Raw genomic sequence first — 22,463 nt, forward strand, 5'->3', positions numbered from 1 at the left:
AGAGCTACTAAATAAAACCCACTATACAAGTAATAATATTATTTAAAAAATAATTTCTACACACAAAAGGACATAAGCTATTAAAGTACGGGGGGATGACTCCTACCGTATTGTATAAAATCAAATAAACAATGTTACGTCCCTTTCAATCAAGTATTAGGATTACTGAATTTATTTTTAACTTTAGGAGTATAAACAAACCAATTAAAATTAATAACTTAGTTGCTTCTCTTTCTCTTATCCACAACGTACATTAATATTTGATTTTAAATATTAAATCTGCACTTACAAATCATAAAAAATATAATTACTTGTAAGCTAATGTACACCGTAATACACTCGCTAAGTGCTTGTCCATAGGTTACGCTACTTTAGTTCACTTAACTCTTTGCCTCTCATTACGACAGTTAGTCAAATAATAAAAAAAAAATTAAAAAAAAAAAAGCCAAATGACCAACCATGTCCACAACATGACCCGTCAAAATAAATCGGTAAAGTTTTTTTTAAATAACTAGCTATATATATATATATATATATATATATATATATATATATATATATATATATATATCCACGCACACGCACACACACACACAAACAGCCACACGTACACGCGCACACACACATACGCACACACACAAACACACGCATATATATATATATATATATATATATATATGTTTATTTATTTATTTATTTATACATATATGATATATCTTCATTGCCCACGCCACACCAAGTTTGCAACTCTGCATTAAGTACAACATAAGTAGTCGACTCCTCTGTTTTCACTAGATGTGTGTGGGATGTATTAATATGCGACGCCTTAATCACATGATGATCACAGCTCAGTCACATGAGACAAAACAACTCATCGCTATAAATAGATGACCGATAACTCTGGCTATCTCAAATTTGTTAGTCTGGCTGTCTGCTTGTTGACGTATTTTTGTCTCATTTGTTTCTAACATATAGATATATTTTCTTTTTATCCATATCGAGGCTCTCTGTTTGAATCTATATATATAATTCTCTTCTGGGATCAGTTAGAAAACAAGCTGCAAGCGCCTCCTTGCAGTCCCCTCTCTTTCTCTCTATCACTATCACTAACATCCCCCACCCCACCCCAACATTGTCTGGTGAGCGGTGTTCACTCTAAATTTTTACAAAGCTAAATGTTTACAAATCGTAAAGCCGTACAGCCGGGTTTCTATTAGGGGCAGATAATTTAGTTCGATTTTTAAACTTACAGGGGGTAATTAAGAATTAACTAAGAGGAGGCTGCTTTCGAGGGGGGGGGGGGGGGGGGGTGTGTAGGGTCGGGGTTAGGGGAAAGGGGGGCGGGTTAGTGTTTTAAAGCAAATATTTTCAGTGGCAGCATTGGTACTGTCGAATTCACAAATTATGAATTACTGAAAAGTAGAAAATAAAACAACTAAATAGCGGCGTATGATACGCTGCGGGTCGGCTCGTACTGTTGTATTAGCGTGCGCTTTACAAAGGTTTTTTCTTATTAGTTTTAATGGACGTGGATCTACTGCTTTATTTCCCTTGATTGATTATTTCCCTTAGATATTAAGATTTAGTATTGAACAGAAACAGCACAATAATTATACAAAGCTGTTGATAATCGTATTTTTTTATAAGCACGTATAACTGATAAATAAAATAAAAATTACTATTTCTGTATTAGAAATTGCATGAAAAAAGGCGAAAATTAAAAATTAAATGAGTTTGATCATGAAAAAAACGACTTGAGTCGGGTTGAAAATGTATGAAGTCTTGAAGTTTTACAGATGAATCAACGTTCAGGAATTCAGCTGAGTTCAAGTTGTACACACCACCTGTGGGAAATACGTATAATAAAATTAATTTATACGAGTGTAACATTTGCGCTACGCTCTTAGTCTATCAATTTTAAATTGGGAAGGTAGGTTAGTATCAAGACTAGTAAGCATAGAAAGAAAGTTCGTCGAACTTGACATTTCATGGAGCATATGAAGTAGAGTCCACCTGTTTTTGTGACCGCTCTTATAATTTTCTACGTACCTGAGCCCGGATTCGAACTCGAGACAATTGAGTTAGCAGTCGTACGTTCTATCACACGACTACTCCGTCACTAGTATCAAGACTAGGTTGGAGTTTATTTGGTTTTTTCAATCATTATAAATGTGAGAGCTATATTTTGTTTGACTCAGAGACCTGCCAACAGGGAAAGTATTAGGGTCTAATACAGGGGTCTCCAAACTACGGCCCGCGGGCCAGATGCGGCCCGCGAGGTCCTTTCATCCGGCCCGCGGAGATCTTTTTGTCCACAGAAATAACGTTTGTTGGTGATGGCTGAGCATCTTTGCCCAGAAAAATCAAAGACATGCCTGGAAGAAACTGGCCCCCGAACTGAAATTTGATATTTAATGCGGCCCTCGGACTGAAAAGTTTGGAGACCCCTGGTCTAATATATAAGGCTAGTAATTTTTCTCTAAGGCAGTTTTGTACAACACTATTGTGTATGAACGATGGTGGATGTAGTATAGTGGATGTACGACGATTTGTGTAGATGGGTGGATGTGGTATGGTGAATGTATTATGGTGTATCTGGATTTTGTGGTTGCTGGATGGTGGGTGTGGTATGGTGGATGTAGCATAGTGGAAGTAATAAGGGTGGATGTGCTGTGGTGGATATAGTATGGTCAGTGCGATATGTTGTATGTGGTTTTGTGGTTGTATAATTGTGGATGTTGTATTATAGATGTAGCATAGTGGATGTAGTTTTGTGGTTGCTATATGGTGTATGCACTATGATAGATACATTTTGTTGACTAGAGTGCTTTCTGACAAGTTGTGTTTGATGTGAAATTAGTTATTATAATATCACGTGACATAGTTACAGGTAAACAAGGTATCCTCCTGCCAGGAACAGAACTGACAACAGGACTGCCCTGTGGACATGAGGACCTTCTCCTCGTTGATGACGTTCAGGTTCTGATACCAAATCTACGGTGAAAGAATAATGTCAACTGTTTCATAGATAGGAAACTAAATAGAATATTTTTGAGAAACACAAAAATACATGGGTTGGTGGAGGCTGGTCAATTGATGCAAATTAGAAACACGTAGACATGATGCTAAAAAATATGTCAAGTTCTTTTCTTCTTCTTCGTTCTTAATTATTAGTGTTGAAGGGGATCGAGATTTATCTGCCAGTGGGTTTGAACTCGAGACTTTGTTCGAATTTATCAACCATGAGCTTTTTGCCGACTCGACCACGCCTCCAACACAATTAAGCGTTACGTGTCAACTGGTTATGCGCCATTAGGCCATTGACTCCGATTTCAGCCTGCTTTTCTTTTTGGATTTGCTTCCATAGCCTTTGTCCAACCAAGAACAATCTACAAGGCAGCAGTTGACAAGCAATTTTTAGACGATACGTTTGTTGCAATATATATATATATATATATATATATATATATATATATATATATATATATATATATATATATATATATATAGATATATATATATATATATATATATATATATATATATATATATATATATATATATATATATATATATATATATATATATATCTATATATATATATCTATATATATATATATATATCTATATATCTATATATATATATATATATATATATATATATATATATATATATATATATATATATATATATATATATATATATATATATATATATATATATATATATCTATATATATATATATATAAATATATATATATATAGATATATATATATATATATATATATATATATATATATATATATATATATATATATATATATATATATATATATATATATATATATATTCTCTAGCCTGTATTAACTCCGTTTTGTGATTGTTCTTGATATATACACCATTTTGTTCTAGTTTCACCTAAATTTCACGGTAAGAAAGACGTGTCGTCATACCTTCTTAACGTTATTACACAAGTTATTTCATATGCATTTAGTATAGAAATGCAAAGAAAAACTTAAAGCTTTGCTAAGAACACTACAAACCCTTAGCATAGAACCGGAAAGTCTCATGTTCGAATCCGGGTTTTAGTCAGTACAACGTCACAAAGTCCACCCAGCTCTGATGGGTACTTAAGTTAGAAAAAGTAAAGGCGGCTAGGCATGGTGCTGAGCACAGTATTCATTTATATGCCGAGTTCATAGGCACAGTTAAACTCTACTTCACTTGTCAAATGGACCGTCATGTTCTAAAAAAGAGCTTAACTTACTGACATTACCTCATTTATGTAACTCACCTGTGGAATACTGCAACTGTCAGTATTCGGGATGACCCTGACACTGCTACACACCAGGTAATGTCCAGTGTGCTTGATGCCAATATAGTCCTCGTAGAAGTCGAGAAACTTGACATTCTCTGTAAAGTTCTCTGTGACAAACGCTAAGGTGTCTGCCCCACTGGTTGTCGTACTAACAGACTGGCCGTCCTCATAAAACTTCTCTACTGTAAGATTTTTTTTTTTAAATCATTATTCATTTTATACCGAACACAGTTGAAAATTGGTTTCATTTAGTTTAGTTTAGACCAGCGTATGCCATGTATTTGAAAATAATTACATTATTAACACTTAGGTACCTTAGATCAGGGAGGATATTTTTGTTTCTAATTTTTTTTTGACAAAAAAGAATAAAATTAAACTGTTTTTTCTACTTGTTTTAGGATTTGTTTTATGTATCTATAGAAGACGAGACTCACCAGACCATGTGGGGGTGAGGGTGGTTGCGATATGCCTAGAGAGGAAGAGAGGGGGCTGATAGGAGGTGCGCTTACAGCTTGGTGTTTTCTAACGGCTCCCAACACTAACCCCCCCCCCCTTTCCCCTTAGCCCGACCCTACACCCCCCCCCCCCCCGTGAAAGCAGCCTCCTCTTAGCTACCTCCTGGAAGTTTAAAATCGTTTCAGACTAAATTATCTGCCCCTAATAGCCGTCACTAAACCCGATTTATAAACATTTAGCGTGATCACAGCTCACCAGACCATGTGGGGGTGGGGGTGGTGGTGATAGTGATAGAGAGAAAGAGAAAGAGAGGGGACTGCAAGAGGCGCGCTTGCAGCTTGTTTTCTAACGTCTCCCAGAAGATAATTATAATTATATATATATATATATATATATATATATATATATATATATATATATATATATATATATATATATATATATATATATATATATATATATATATATATATATATATATATATATATATATAGATCTCTACGTTGGACCATGCGGGACACCACCACCACCACCACCACGTACGCACGCCTAACCGTGGGAAGGGAGGGTGAGGATAATCGTCTTTTACGAGGTACTAATGTTTTAAAGCAAAATATTTTCAGTCGAAGCATTGGTAGTGCAGAATTCACAAATTATGAATTACTGAAAAGTAGAAAAAAACAACAACAACGCGTGTCGACTTGTAAACAAAATTAACACTAAATCATTCGGTGACGATTGGTTAGTTATGCTAGATACATTGTTAAAGCTTAATGTTGTTTACAGATGATTTGCCATTACACATTTAGTTTAGAGTGGTAGTGGTGTCAGAAGTAGGGTGAAGGCTGAGCTTAAGGTCATGGGCCCCAGTAATGAAGGTAGGCTAGGGTCATGGGCCCCAGTAATGAAGGTAGGCTAGGGTCATGGGCCCCAGTAATGAAGGTAGGCTAGGGCAGGACTTCGGTTTATGCGGGGGTGGGAGGTGGGGCTAATGTTCGATTTAGGTTTGGGTTAGGGTTATATTTATTTGATAGTAGAGTCGATTTAGTGTGTTTCATGTATGCTAGATACATTGTCTGCAACTTACTTGTATTGAAGAATCCGGAGTAAGGCAGACTAGCAAAGATTGGTTTCTTCCTAAACTAAACAAATATTGAAACGTTTTAACGAAAATTTAAAATAAATCATAGAGATAATTGCTAAAAAGTATTAATAATGATAAATAGGATTTTTTTAGGGGGGGGGGGGGGTCTTTAACTGATATCTCATACATCAGGACAAAGGCGGAGACTCGATTCAACAGCAACTTTATGAGGCAAAATACTTTTGACTGCTATATTATTTTTTTAAATAAAGAAGAAGCAATTTTCTGTTGTTATTTGTATAAAGAGATTTAAAGCTGATTATTCCACCATTACAACAGTATTGTTATTAACTAAAGGGAAGTAATAAAGTAAAATGTTGATACGACCTCACATAGTCACACCTTTGTCAGGTTAATCTCCCTTGGCATTTCAGAACTTCGTTGAATTACATTCTATGGAATATATTATACATCTTTAAATACACCCTCATAATTTGCATTGATAAAATAATTAAGCCTAAAACTATAAATCAAAACTGCATGAAAAAGTTTTAAGAAAGTTAAATGTGTCGTTATTTACATTATACGTAAAGATAAAACAATGAATTGAATTTGTAAGTATGACATTATGTCTTAGCAAATATCTTTATAGCTTACCTGTGGTAGTGTCCAAACATAGCTACACAAGGCGATATGCACCGCAAGAACGACAGAGATAAGAATAATAGCTCTGGAAAGAAAATTTTAACAAAACCGAAAACAAACAGAAAAAAAGTGTTTTATAATTTACAAATGTAAATGCATAATCTAACAAGACATTAATCGCGAAATTGACATCTGATTTGTCTATATAGGGTCTTAATTAGATGAAGAGGCAATGTAATGTAATGGGTGTAGTATGGGGGATGTGTTGTGGTAGTTGTGGTTTTGTGGTTGCGGTTTTGTGGTTGCGGTTTAGTGGTTGCAGGATAATGGATAAGAATTGTTTTTCCCCGTTTATCTGCCGACATAACATTTATTGTTTGTATATTTCCCGTATGTTAACCACTACCATTAACTACAACAAAAATATATTTAAAAAAAACACGCTAATAGTATAACCACATCAGTACGTTAAAACTATTCCTAGTAAAGGCAATACAGATGAAGCCATTGTGACTTTATGTAAAAAATAGACCTAGAATAAAACAATATGTTAGCCCTAACTTTAGGTACTGATAAAACTGATAAATATAGTATACAAATAAACATTCGTCATTGCTGATGTCATTATGTAGGAAGTGATATTGGATGCCGCCGTTGTTACTTTGATAGTTAATAAGGAGTTGAGAAAACACAAAATGAAAACAACATCAATGAATAATCCATGATGTATAAAATTAAATAAATACATCAACATTAAATTAATATAAATCGCCTATGTTTCTTTAATAAAACTATCTGATAAAGGTAGAAAATAAGCATAGATATCGCACTGTATGAAATATTTAATCTCCGTGCTGTAGCTTAATAGGTGGATATAAAACATTAATCTTTAATAATTAATGCAAAATTTAAAAAAAAAACGTTACGCAAAACACAAAAGAAAAAAAAAAAAACAAAAACAAAATAATAAAAGAATGGTATGCTTCTTCTTACCTTTCCATTACCGAACTGAGCTAACAGTATACACAAATGATAAGTGTTACTATTAATAACGATGAATTTTGGCACGGTTCACTGAACCGTGATATGCTGGTGATAGCTGGCTTTTTTTTATCTTAGTTTTAAATTTTAATCCTTTATAATAGATAGTTACATAATCTGTTATAGTTGGTTTTTATTCTTTAGAACGTCCATTTGAAGGATGTCCTTAGAGTAAAGTTATTTATATTCTTAATTTATTTACTGTTTAGACAAATTATAACAGAAAATATGTGATAAGGAAAGAAGTTTTTGAACAGCTTGGCATAGCGGTAGAGAGCCAAACTGCTAACCGGAAAGTCTCGAGTTCGAATCCGGATTAAATTTAGTAGAATATCATTGAGTCCATCCAGCTTTGATGGCTACCTGACTCAAGTTAGATTCTGGCCACATTATCCCTGCATATGCCTAGGTCTCTGAAGCAGATTAACGCTACATTATTTGCCCTCCCCGACCATTTTAGTCCGCCCCCCACCCAAACATTTCAAGGACCCCCACCCACTTCGAATATGGAAGACTTATATAATGTCATCCAAAGTCATTCTCGAACAACCTGAGATAAAGAATCGTTACACATCCCGATGCTGACTACTTTATTTACTACTTACTTTAAGAAATGAGGTAAGTAAACACAAATGTTAGCAACATGTCTTTAATGAACAGTGATCATCAGATTAGTACAATATTTCGATTAACAAAAAATATACAAGTACTTATTAATTTAAAAAAAAAGCACTGTCAATTAAGCATTGGGTTTAAAACTTTTTGTTTATAAATTATCAATTTCAAAAGTATGAATATAAACTGAACATTGAGTGAAAATTCAAAAGAAAAAAAAATATAATTTCATCATAATATAATTGTATAATTCAAAACTATTCAGACTGTAAATATTCGTTACAACACCATTTCCACTGTTATAGTATGTGATTTTTTGTAATTAGCTAACACAAAAATATACACTCACTGCAGTGGCGTAGCGAGGTCGGGTGTCACCCGGTGCGGCACTTAATGGTGTCACCCCCCAGAGGCATAAGAGGCATAGAGACCCTTCCCAGGGACAAACTTTCAAATTTTCGATTTGCACCCCCCCCCCCTCAAACTTTCGATTTGCACCCCCCCCCCCCTCGAGTTTTTCTGTATATATTTTGCTATTTTTTTGCCTTGGTGTCACCCCCCTAAATGGTGTCACCCGGTGTGGTCCGCACCCCCCGCCCCCCCCCCCCCCCTCGCTACGCCCCTGACTCACTGTATAGTTATAAGTCACTGATATATTTTAATAATATCGTAACAAATTTTAATATATATATATAACCCTTACAACCATACTTAACACCATTCACCATACATATAATAAAATATCTCTATACCAGTTTATAGTTCATGCTTGTTTAATTTAGTTTTCATTTACACAATAAGGCTGTAGGTCACATAGACAATTGGTCAAGTTTAAATGACGTGTACACAATAGGTCTAGTTAAAAAACAGATTATAAAAAAATAAATAAAACACATTCTTAAATGGGCGTCCGCAGAATTCTAGCAAATAATGAGGAATAGAGGAAGGGAAGGTTTTTGAAGCTGGTCTTCACCCTGTTGGATCATGACATCACTCACATCATTAGAAAGTTCATTTCAATTTCTCTTAATAATTGAACATTATCTTAATGACTCAGCGTTTTAATTTCCGTTTCACAAGAGGACTTGGGCTGCGAACGCCCCAAGCACAAAACTTTAAATAACTTATCTAGCCACAGAAGCAAAGTATATTTTTTTTATACTCAGTAGCTAAAATGTGCAAATTAAAAGAAAAAAAAGGGTAATTAGGGAAAATCACAAAGGGACCTAACTTTTAAAAGAAGATCACAAAGGGAGATAACTTTTAAAAGAAGAGCAGAAAGGGAGAAAACTTTTTAATAAAGATCACAAAGGGAGATAACTTTTAAAAGAAGATGACAAAGGGACATAACTTTTAAAAGAAGATGACAAGTGGACATAACGTTTGAAAGAAGACTGCAAAGGGACATAACTTTTAAAAGAAGATGACAAGGGGACATAAGGGCGACATGAGGTACTTGCTGCCGTCTGAGCTCTGTTTCCAGTAGCACTGTGGCATCAAGAGGAAGTTCCCTGGCCGGATGCCGGAAGTCCAGTCTAGAGTGTACCCCCAGCTGGCCAGATTGGCCGCTGACTGACCCTCGCTCGTGTCCATGATAAAGTGGGCGGTGTCTCCTTTCACATCCTATGGGAATATTTTAGTTTGCCTTAATTAATAGCTTAACGGTATAAAGTGAATAACCCTCATAACCCTTATATATATATATATATATATATATATATATATATATATATATATATATATATATATATATATATATATATATATATATATATATATATCTATATATATAAAGCAAAGTGGTCAAGTGCCCGATAGGGCACTTCCCGGCGCCGCAGGCGCGTCAAATTTGGCACGATGGTGCCTTCGGGCGATAGAACACGAAGGCCGGTGACGGTTGGCCGAAAAATATACGGAGAGGGGGTCAAAACTGACCTCGACTGACCGGCGCCTTATATGGGCTATATTAAGAAAAAAAAATTCCGACGACGACCCCCCTTGAAATTTTGTGAGGTGGTAGGAGAACCCCTTGGGGTGTCACAAAAAACTCGGCATATCTGGGAAAACTTCGTAAAGGGGTCAAAACTGACCAGTCGTATTTCCCTATATAATCTTTGTATTTTATGGGGAAAACAGAGGGTCATTTCAAAACGGATTTTAGGGCACTTACCTTCTTTCCATCTGGCTAAGTTTTGGCATGCTTATAGGTAAATGGCTTGGCCGTAGGGCAGACATGTCGGTTTCACTCAAAGCCCTCGACGAGGGCTAAAAAGTGACCGCGAGTGAAATTCTCTTTATATGAGCTATATTACGAAAAAAAATTTCCTCCGACGACCCCCCTTGATATTTTGTGAGGTGGTAGGAGAATGCCTTGGGGTGTCACAAAAAACTCGGCATATCTGGGAAAACTTCGTAAAGGGGTCAAAACTGACCAGTTGTATTTCCCTATATAATCTCTGTATTTTATGGGGAAAACAGAGGGTCATTTCAAAACGGATTTTAGGGCACTTACCTTCTTTCCATCTGACTAAGTTTTGGCATGCTTATAGGTAAATGGCTTGGCCATAGGGCAGACATGTCGGTTTCACTCAAAGCCCTCGACGAGGGCTAAAAAGTGACCGCGAGTGAAATTCTCTTTATATGAGCTATATTACGGAAAAAAATTTCCTCCGACGACCCCCCTTGATATTTTGCGAGGTGGTAGGAGAATGCCTTGGGGTGTCACAAAAAACTCGGCATATCTGGGAAAACTTCGTAAAGGGGTCAAAACTGACCAGTCGTATTTCCCTATATAATCTTTGTATTTTATGGGGAAAACAGAGGGTCATTTCAAAACGGATTTTAGGGCACTTACCTTCTTTCCATCTGGCTAAGTTTTGGCATGCTTATAGGTAAATGGCTTGGCCGTAGGGCAGACATGTCGGTTTCACTCATAGCCCTCGACGAGGGCTAAAAAGTGACCGCGAGTGAAATTCTCTTTATATGAGCTATATTACGAAAAAAAATTTCCTCCGACGACCCCCCTTGAAATTTTGTGAGGTGGTAGGAGAACGCCTAGGGGTGTCACAAAAAACTCGGCATGTCTCGGAAAAATCGGGAAGTGGGTCAAAACTGACCAGTCGTATTTCCCTATATAATCTTTGTATTTTATGGGAAAAACAGAGGGTCATTTCAAAACGGATTTTAGGGCACTTACCCTCTTTACATCTCGCTAATTTTCGGCATGTTTATAGGTCAATGGCTTGGCCGTACGGCTGACCTGTCAGTTTCACTCAAAGCCCTCGACGAGGGCTAAAAAGTGACCGCGAGTGAAATTCTCTTTATATGAGCTCTATTACGGAAAAAAATTTCCTCCGACGACCCCCCTTGATATTTTGTGAGGTGGTAGGAGAATGCCTTGGGGTGTCACAAAAAACTCGGCATATCTGGGAAAACTTCGTAAAGGGGTCAAAACTGACCAGTCGTATTTCCCTATATAATCTTTGTATTTTATGGGGAAAACAGAGGGTCATTTCAAAACGGATTTTAGGGCACTTACCTTCTTTACATCTGGCTAAGTATTGGCATGCTTATAGGTAAATGGCTTGGCCGTAGGGCAGACATGTCGGTTTCACTCATAGCCCTCGACGAGGGCTAAAAAGTGACCGCGAGTGAAATTCTCTTTATATGAGCTATATTACGAAAAAAAATTTCCTCCGACGACCCCCCTTGAAATTTTGTGAGGTGGTAGGAGAATGCCTGGGGGTGTCACAAAAAACTCGCCATGTCTGGGAAAAATCGGGAAATGGGTCAAAACTGACCAGTCGTATTTCCCTATATAATCTTTGTATTTTATGGGGAAAACAGAGGGTCATTTCAACGCAGACTTTAGTGTACATAAACTCAGTATATCTGGCTAATTTTTTGCATACGTTTAGGTCAATGGCTTGACCTTTAGGGAAAACTGTCGGTTTGACTCAAAGCCCTCGACGAGGGCTAAAAAGTGACCGCGAGTGAAATTCTCATTATATGAGCTATATTACGAAAAAAAATTTGCTCCGACGACCCCCTTTGAAATTTTGTGAGGTGGTAGGAGAATGCCTGGGGGTGTCACAAAAAACTCGCCATGTTCTGGAAAAATCTTGAAATGGGTCAAAACTGACCAGTCGTATTACCCTATATAATCTTTGTATTTTATCGCAAAAACAGGGAAATTTTAACACAATTTTTAGGTTACTTAACGTCTGTACATCATGCTAAGTTTTTGCATACACTACTATAGATGACTAGGCCGTATGGAAAAACTGTTGGTCAGACTCAAAGCCCTCGACGAGGGCTAAAAGATGATCGTGAGTGAAATTCTCCTTATATGAGATATATATTTAAATAAATTGACGAATGATCCCCTTAGTATTATATGACGTCGTAGACCGACCCTGGAGGGTAACAAAAAAACTTTATTCCCGTCGGAAACAGCCATTATAGTCGTTAAATATGTTCATATACCGTAATTTCTTATCTAAGCATAGCAACTGTTTGCAAAAAACAGTAAACAAAGACATACTTAATACGTTCAGTTTTCAAGGGAGGTAACGTTTTTAAAATTATCATTTTTCAAATAATTGTATACTATTTTCAACCGAAACATAAAATGACGAAGTATAGCATTTGTTTTAGTACAAAATTAAGTTGTTTATTCAGTTACGTATCCTAATTAAATAATCAAATAAATTTCAAAAGGCAATGTAATATAAACTGTTAGATATACTGTTTATGGAACCTGTGTAGTTCTAATTCCGTTTTAGTTATAGATTGCGTACTTTCCAATATTTCTTTGCGAACGGCATTTAAATGACAAACAAAAACCTTTTTTCTAACGATAGCATTACCGTTTAAATTAAAGCACTCCACACCCAACCCATCGCTAAATTATTAAGTATTCAAATTCTCAATGTTTTTTAAAAACCTAAGCGAAGCTAGGCAGTATGCCTAGTATATATATATATATATGATTTAAAGAATACAGAATTTGTAAAATACAAATGTTTTTAAAAACTGTATGTTTCTTAAAGAAAACAAACTGCTTTCTATATTATATTCCTTGAGGATAAGTCAAAGTGTTTTCTCTAAAACAAAAGTGACTTTGGTTTACAATGATTATTAAGGATATGTTAGGTATAATAATAAAATAGTGGGTGTTTATAAACATTAGCATAGCTTTAGAGTAGCCCCTCAAAAAGATAGTTTGTTTCTGTTGTGTATTTGTATCAAGTGTAAATAAGTAAGTTATCTTGTTTTAAGCGGCAGTGGGGTCGAGTGGTAGAAAGCATTCCTGTTAACTGGCTATTTAGGGTTCAAATCTTGGTTCGAAATCTTATGACGTTGCTGTGATAAGATTTGTAAACGGACCCAAGTTGGGAGAAGTAAAGATGCCTGGACATAATGCTGACCACACAATACACGAATATAAAGTCACAGACACATATAGACTAGATGATCCTCTGTTCTGTATTGTTTTTGTTGGCATACAAAGTCTTGCAGTGATAACAAATCGTGGAAGGGTATTCTAGTCTCAGCCTTTATGATAAGGTACAACTTAATTTTTGGTTTTTCACGAATAAATAAAATAAACACAGGTGTTGGCATACAAAGTCTTGCAGTGATAACAAATCGTGGAAGGGTATTCTAGTCTCAGCCATTTTGATGAGGTACAACTTAATTTTTGGTTTATCGCGAATAAAATAAAATAAACACAGGTGAACTAAATATGTATTAAGATAAAGAGCGTTGCTTATTGTATACCTGTAATGTGAGCAGGTAAAATTTCGTGTGTTGGACGACTTGAATAATCTCAGCTAGAAGCCCAACACCAGTGCCTTTAGCGTCTGTTAAATAAAATAAAAGTACTTGAAAGTGTGACATTATATCCTGCGCCTTTAGCGTCTGTTCAGTAAAATAAAAGTACTTGAAGCTCTAACAATATATTTGTAATAACTTTTTAGCCCTCTATAAATTTGTACTGTTTATTATATTTATTTAGATAACCACTACCAGTTTAGGTTTCCCTCTTTTTTGCTGTTCATAGGATTTTTTAAAATTAATTTAAAATGACTAATGACTAATTAGATACAAATTAAAATTGTATTACTATGTAATGGAATAAACATGTATTTTCAGGGTCTGATAGAAATGTATCGATTAGAAATAGTTCTAAATTGTGTTTCAAGATTTAACCGCAAACATTGTAAACAGAGTTTCTCTCAGACATCTTCGGGGAGGCTCTGTCCCCCCTCCCCCCAAAAAAGTCTAACCCCCCCCCCCCCCGACTTTTACTTTTACTAGTGTCCGACCCCCCCCCCTCCCCCCGCCCCAGAAAATGTTGTTCCCCCCCCCCCCCCCCCCGTAAATATCAAGTGCCACCATTGAGAAAATAGTCTGGAAGAAACACTGTAAACCTAAGTAAACGCGTGTGAGATAGACGTACGTTCGACCGTGCTGGGTACCAGGTTAAACTGGGCTATCAGACAATTGCTGCCTGCAGACATTGGGTTCCTGAGGAACTCGTTCTTCTTCTGCGTGAAGTAGACGTACCTGTCTGAAAATATAAGACATACCTGTCTGAAAATATAAGACACACCTGTCTGAAAATATAAGACACACCTGTCTGAAAATATAAGACACACCTGTTTGAAAATACAAGATATAGGCCTACCTGTTTGAAAATAAAGGACATACGGGTGTCTGAAAATGTAACACATACCTGTTTGAAAATAAAGTATATACCTGCTCTGAAAATAAAAGGCAATACTTCTATAGGTGCCAGCATCACATTACTCAACTTTACTTATTTACATTGGTATCCTCAGCTTACCTCTATTCTTCATTACACGTAGCCTAACCTGTATCTCAATACAGTTCTCACACTTTAGCAGTAAACACTCAACTATAACACCATACATAACAAAATATACTTACATTAATCGAATGTAGCGCTATGCATTTATTTTAGAAAATGGTAGAACAATGATTTCGTCACATGTTTTGTTTATATGTTTATATTTTATTTTAAGTTTCACATAATTGTTTTGTTAGTTCCAAACTTTAAATTTGTTTTTAAAAAATATTTTACTAAAAATCTCAAATAACTCAAAATTTATTGGGTAATCATTTGTTTTCCATAGATTTATATCTTGGTCATGTGATTACTACCACCAAATTTTGATCATGTAATGTGTATTGAATATATTTGCCGTTTACTTACCACACGTTTTGTCGTGTGCCTCTAAACCTGCAGCCCGACACGTTTCGCTGCAGTACTTGACGTACGCGCATCTCTTGCAGGACAGCATGCAGTACGACAGACGTCCACAGTGGAAGCAGTTGGTCTGCTCTGTCGCGTCTTCGTCGCACGCCTCACACCAACACACGGCATCCTTCTTCTGATAGACGGCAAGACTCTTGTGAGCCTCGTCCGTCAAATCTGTCTCCTTGTCTAAAGCTGTTTCACTGTCTAAAGCTGTTTCACTGTCTAAAGCTGTCTTACAATCCAAGTACTCTAAAGATGAGTCAGGTATATCATTGGGTATATCCACATAAGTAGAAGTCTCTTTCAAAGCGTCGCGTTTCTCAATAGAGTAGTGTGGAGATTGTTTGTTTTGTTTGGTCTTACTTGTAAGGTCATTGCCCTCATCGGAATCAATATCCGAGTCAACAAAAAGACTTTTGTTTAAAATTTCCGGAAGTTTTGTTGAACTTTTTAAACCGTACGTTAAATCCTCGTCTGAATCTGTGTCGTACAAATGATCAGTTTCAATCTTGTTGTGGCCCAATGATCGAGTAGGCATTGCTGGGTTCTGTAGCGCGGATAGGTGATGTTGTATTGGTCGTGGAAAGGAATTTTCTGCCGTCAAAGTCAAACCTCTGCTAGACATCTTGGGTGCAACATTTCCATAGACATTCTGATTGTCAATTTTACATTGACCCACACCTTCTTTTAGTATGGTTTTATCTTTTCTTACTTTGTCTTGATTGCTTCGTCGCAAGTTGCGGTCAAAGCCGGAAATTTCCGGCTGCTTCTTTACAGTGATGTGTATACTTTGGGGAATTACTGAACCCAGAGAGTTAGCCAGATGTGGAACTAGAGCACGATTGTCGAGACGACTCCGTCCTCCGGCACCGTAAGGCACTATTGAGTTCTCACCCTGGACGCTTGGCACCAAACTCCCCGACCCCTCATTGTAACCCCCACAGTCTCCTAAGTTCTCGATGACGTACTCTATCGTATCGTTGTCGTTCACAATTTTCCGGAACCGGGTCCCACTTTTGGCGGAGGTTAAAATTGTTTGAATCAGCATCCCCCTCATCTCTAGTTCGGAGAACATGCCCTCATTTTCCTTGTTCGCCAGCCCATGTTGGGTTTTAAATTCGTTTCTTCTTTGTTGGTTTCTGAGTTTCTTACTTCCACCCATGTTTACGGTAGTAATATGCCTGTCTACAAAAAATCAACAACTATATATATATATATATATATATATATATATATATATATATATATATATATATATATATATATATATATATATATATATATATGTATGTATATATATATATGTGTATATATACATACATACATACATATATATACATATATATATATATATATATATATATATATATATATATATATATATATATATATATATATATATATATATATATATATATATACATATATATATATAGTCGATGCAGTCGAAGTGGACTTGTTTCTTTAGATAATGAAATAAGATAGGAAAACGCAGTTTAGAAAATACAAATACTAAAACATCAATTAAAAAGAATGTCGGGCAATTACAAAATGAATACAGCTATAAAAAAAACATCTAAGAAACCATATTAGGACAGTAAAATGTTGTGTTACTTTTGATCGTATTAAATGAATGTGCTGATAATATATTTGTTTAAATTCGATAACATTTTTGTTAACCAGGTTAATTTTGATAAAATAATTGTTCTAGGTTTTTCGGAAAAATAAGATGAGTAGTTCAAGACAAATGGATTATTATTTTATTACAAATCACGTTTTTTTAACGACATGAGGAATTAGTAGTAATTAGTTTTATTATAAGTTATGTAAGAGGTAGAGTTTATTATAATCTAAAATCGTAAATAAACCAGTAACAAACCTCTAAACAAATATTTTCTTATAAACCTTCTTACCAGTTTGTTTGCTTTGGTTGTTTATATGTAACTACGAGATTCTTTTATAAAACTGACTTAATTTCCTGTCCTAGTTAGTAATGTAAGTTTTGTCAGTGTCATGACCTAGATATTGATTGCTACAGCTAGTGACGTCAAGACTTATTCCTCATATCCTGCTTATATGTATCTGTTTACATAAGGCAGGACAAATGTATGATATATGTACATATCAAGATTGATATGTTTTTCAACAATACATCTATATTATATGTAAAACGTTTCACAGGGGAAAATGCTGAATCTTTAGGGATTGATGTTTCTTACTAATATTAGAAAGTGGGAATTTCATTGAGTTAAAAACTTGATTTATAGATCATGAAGGAGTTTATCTTAGTAAACGGGATCTCCACCGTTTTAGACATTTTTAATGTCATAAGCTAAACGTTGAGATAGAATCGCTGATTTTATAGAAAGATATAATTTTACAGTTAACCAATAATGTACGAAGATATGTTACAAATATGTATGGTGAAATAGATTTAATTTATAAAAAAAACAGCTTTTTAAATATTGTGTACGTAACAATTTTAGTAACAAATTGTCGTTTATGCGACACATTATAAAACAATGTAGATAATGTAATTAGTTAAAAGAGGTCATAGTATTAGTATCAGAATAACTATAAGATAAGCTAACATCTATATGTAATATTAAACAATATTTATATAACCTAAACAAAGAATAGTTACGGAAATATATCTATACAAAAACTCCATGAAAATCTTGATTACAAACTACACTTGGACATACCTTATGTGTAAAACAGCTCTGTAGATAACCACAACTTTACGATTTTGAATTAAATTTATTATATTGGACAGTTGTACAGCTCAGCTCAGTTCTATTTATAGCTCAAGTTGCCACTACACGCACTAAAACAGAAACGGGAATTCCCAGCCTGACAGCTTTTACTGTAAAACCTTGTATTGGTGTGTGTCGTGACGTGTGCAACAGTATCTTGCTTATGGCAATGATTCAGCAGAATGTATTACCCAGTAGAAGTGTAAACAGAATTGGTTTACGTATAGAAGATATAAGTAGTGTAATTTGAGAATTATCTTTCTCTAGCCAATTTTAAATTACCTGCGATTGAAAATTCGTTTTTATGAAAAACATTTAAATGTTATTTCCTTTAACAGTTTTGTTCAAAAATTGTTCTTTTTTCTTCCTGTTTTGCTTCAATTGTCTTATTTTATAGCGGATACTATACATCAGGGGTCGGCAACCTTTTAAGACGGAAGAGCCAAAAGTTACAATTTACAAAATTACCCAGTTTTTAAAGAGCCACAAACATGATTATGTCATTAGTATGATCTATTAATAGGATTTTATATATATATATATATATATATATATATATATATATATATATATATATATATATATATATATATATAATTTAAAATAAATAGCTTTAAATATATGAAATAATCTCATTTGTTTTTGTGTTGAAAGGGTCTACTATAAACATCAGAGTACTTGAATTTGTTTTTTTAATTGCTCAAATCTCTCAGTGAACCCATCCTTTATTTTGTTTATAGTAATGCTGAAGTGATTCATGTTTATAGTAGTATTGGTTTCATCACGATATTTTTTTTTTCAGATTTTTCGTAATTAAGTAATTTACCGCTCTACAGATCTTTAAAAATATTTTTTTTTTCGAAACAAACCACTTCGTCAAGCAAGGATAACCCAAGTTTTCCTGTCCTTTCAGTTTTACATTTAGCTCGTTTAGTTTCTTTGTGATATCCATCACAAAGTTAAATGTGTCATTTGAGAATGGACAATTTAATAAGAAGTACAATGAAATATTGCGTAATTAAATAGTGTAATAGAATAGAGAGTGTTACTTGTTTATGTTTATTATTATATCGTTCATTACCGAGTGTTGCAGAACAAAATTTTTATTAGTTTAAAAAAAATAAAATAATTATAAATAATTGTGCAAAGCGCTGAAGAGCCGCAACTTGACATCAAAGGAGCCACATGCGGCTCACGAGCCGCAGGTTCCCGACCCCTGCTATATAGAGTTAATTTCTTGTGTTTGTGTGTTTATTGTATATATCTATTATGATCAAAACAGAATACCATAGTCAACATTATGATTAAGATCTTTAAATTTTTTGAATATTTTAAAGTGGTTCACTTTCACAAGTAGCACATTATGATCTCATGCACTCAATTTTATCTAATTAGCTTAATAAAAATTAGAAATAATTTAGCTAAAGTGAAAACAAATAGATTTAGATAAACGAACGAACCTAGCACTCAAAGTATTTTACTCCAAATTATAAGCGGTTTTAAATATCTATAACACATTATTCAATATTTAATTGATTTACCTCCCCTGGACTGTAGAAAAAATATTTATGGATTTATCTCCCTTCCTATTAACTACTGAACCTAACACCATTTATTTGTATACTCAAGGGTGGGGCTATAAACAGAGTTTATGTGGGGCATCTCTTCGGGGAGGAGGATACCGCCCCCCCCCCCTTTCCTCCAAGAACGAAATATAAAAAAGGTAAAAAAATTATATAGAAATTATATAATTTATCCATGGGGAAAAAATTAAGTCCACCTCCCCTCCCCCTAAAATTTCAGGTGCCCCCTTGAAGAAAAATGTCTGAAAGAAACACTGGCTATGATTGTGTTGCTTATGTTTACAAATAAATGTCTTCCCATCTTTTCCCCACGTGTGTTGACTTCCGGTTGCCATTTGGCTAACATTTAGTTTCAGCTCTGACGTCATCTTTTGCCAGATTTCTGTCGAAGTGGGAGGTTCGTGGATTTTATGTTATAGGGGTCGTCCATAAATAACGTCACACTCGTAGGGGGGAGGGGTCCGTAATTTTGTGACGGGGTGTGATGAGAGGAGGGTGGGGGGGGGGGGGTGTTGAGATGGTGTGACGTCACACTTTTGCTTTATAAAAAGCATTGTTAGAAAACGAGTTGCAGCTGTTCTATCTCGTTCTAGAAAACTTTCAATACATTGTAATAGGAACTGATTTAATTACTCTATTCTGACAAGTTCAGACAAGATTTTGGAAAAAAAACATCCATGTTTTAAGAAAAGATAAACTGCAATTTTGAGTGGAGGGGGGGAGGGGTTGTAGGCTGAGGTGTGACGTCATTTTAGGGGGAGGGGCTGGCTTTTTGTGACGATGTGTGACGGACGGGAGGGGGGGGGGGGTTAAAAAAAAGCATGACGTCATTTATAGATGACCCCTTAACCATGTCAGGATTGTTTATGTTGTGTTAGACCAGGGGTCTCCAAACTACGGCCCGCGGGCCGGATGTGGACCGCGAAGTCCTCTCATCCGGCCCGCTGAGATCTTTTTGTCCAAAAAAATTAGTTTGTTGGTGATGGCTGAGGAACTTTGACCAGAAAAATCAAAGACATGCCTGGAAGAAACTGGCCCCCGAACTGAAGTTTGATAGTTTATGCTGCCCTCGGACTGAAAAGTTTGGAGACCCCTGTGTTAGAGAGTAAACGATTTACGTGGAGTTGTAGAGAAAGTAGAGTTTAACTGACTGGTTGTTATAACTAACCATATTTAAATTATTAATTCTCAATTAACCATTTATTATTTCAAAGTTGATAATATTTAATGTATTGAATTTACAAACCATCTAAAGCGATTTAAATGTTAATTTAATTATCTAAAGGTTATTCAGATATAGTGGTATCGAAATATTATTGTGTTTACTTTAAAAAAAAAACAACCAGCGAATCAAGGGTAATGTTGCAGGGCAGCCATATAAAGTACTTTTTCGAACCTTTCAGTTCACGTGATAGGTGAAGCAGAGTTCACCTGTTTCAGTGACCTCGGCATATGAAGGCATAGTGTGGTTAGCACTATGACCAGCTTTCTTTATTCTCCATAGTTTGATTCATGTACCTATCAAAGCTGGGTGGACTCTGAGACGTCATGCGGACTCCGAGGTCCGAACTCCAGACTTTTGGGTGAGCTGTCAACCGTTCTACTATTCGACCACACCATCCAAACAGCGGGGATCGTATGGGTCGCCCATGACATCCTTCCCTGTTTTCGCCAGACTTGTTAGTTTTTATCGTCAATGTCAACACAGAGACTGAAGCTGATGACTTGAGACACCGTCAATAGAGTTAATACTTAATAAGTCACAATGCAATGACTGTTCAGAGTCTCAAGTCGATAACTTTTAGAGACCTTATAAAATTAACTTCAAGAGACTTGAGACCATGACTGTCCAACACTTATCTCAACGACTGTCGCGATGTTCTCCAATGAGTAAAAAAAAAGTACCACCCAAAGACCACCTCTTTGAAGAAACATGAAATAGAATTCCGCTCCAGAAAAAAAAACGCCCAATAGTATTGTGCTTGTCTATCACTCAGAGAAATACGATGCTTAGCAAACGAAAGCATTTATTTGTTTAAGATATATTACATATCCTTAAAGCGAAATCTAGCTATTCAAATCCTAAATATATTTTTAACTCGAAAAAAAAACCCACTTTTGTTTGAATATCCGTATGTAAGAACTACTTTTCCAGGTAATAAAAAGTTTTTTTTACCTGTTAACAATCGTAGCTAATCGAGTGTAACTATCTACAGTGATACATAGTGTCACTCTCACTGTTTTTATAAGGATTATTTAGCGTACTGACTAGCGATCATACTATTTCAAGGCCCCATTGAACAGATATATCCCAATATGTCATTTTAAAAGTGACAATTTTGTGAGCTATAGCTGTGGAAAAGTTTTTACGAATTAAAACTTTAAAGTCAAATAAATAATTATCATTTCTCTCTTTCTCTCTATCTATCTCTATCTATCTCTATCTATCTCTATTTCTTTCTCTCTCTCTCTCTCTCTCTCTCTCTCTCTCTAAATATATATATATACATATATATATATATATATATATATATATATATATATATATATATATATATATATATATATATATATATATATATATATATATATCAAGTAACACTAACAGCACATTACTTAAGCAGAAACAACTAATAAGCACTTGTAACAAAATATAAAAACACAGAATATATATATAT

The 22,463-nt window shown here is 35.1% G+C and overlaps 2 protein-coding genes across 2 annotated transcripts; both read right to left on the bottom strand.

The window, feature by feature from the left end:
* Positions 1-1,515: 1,515 nt before the first annotated feature.
* Positions 1,516-6,962, bottom strand: LOC131957911 (uncharacterized). The gene is made up of 6 exons (XM_059322753.1): positions 6,518-6,962; positions 6,263-6,313; positions 5,864-5,918; positions 4,297-4,502; positions 2,889-2,994; positions 1,516-1,844 (listed from the first exon to the last, which is right to left on the bottom strand). Exons 2-6 carry the CDS (start codon positions 6,287-6,289, stop codon positions 1,690-1,692), a joined length of 549 nt encoding a protein of 182 aa, XP_059178736.1. The 5' UTR covers positions 6,290-6,313; positions 6,518-6,962; the 3' UTR covers positions 1,516-1,689.
* Positions 6,963-9,474: 2,512 nt separating this feature from the next.
* Positions 9,475-17,402, bottom strand: LOC131957922 (uncharacterized). Its single transcript, XM_059322772.1, has 6 exons — positions 17,326-17,402; positions 15,402-16,631; positions 14,924-14,928; positions 14,625-14,781; positions 13,943-14,025; positions 9,475-9,784 (listed from the first exon to the last, which is right to left on the bottom strand). Exons 2-6 carry the CDS (start codon positions 16,606-16,608, stop codon positions 9,575-9,577), a joined length of 1,662 nt encoding a protein of 553 aa, XP_059178755.1. The 5' UTR covers positions 16,609-16,631; positions 17,326-17,402; the 3' UTR covers positions 9,475-9,574.
* Positions 17,403-22,463: the final 5,061 nt, after the last annotated feature.

The sequence above is a fragment of the Physella acuta genome, unplaced genomic scaffold (assembly GCF_028476545.2).
Source record: "Physella acuta isolate Inbredline_101_S28 unplaced genomic scaffold, ASM2847654v3 ptg001278l, whole genome shotgun sequence".
NCBI lineage: Eukaryota > Metazoa > Mollusca > Gastropoda > Physidae > Physella > Physella acuta.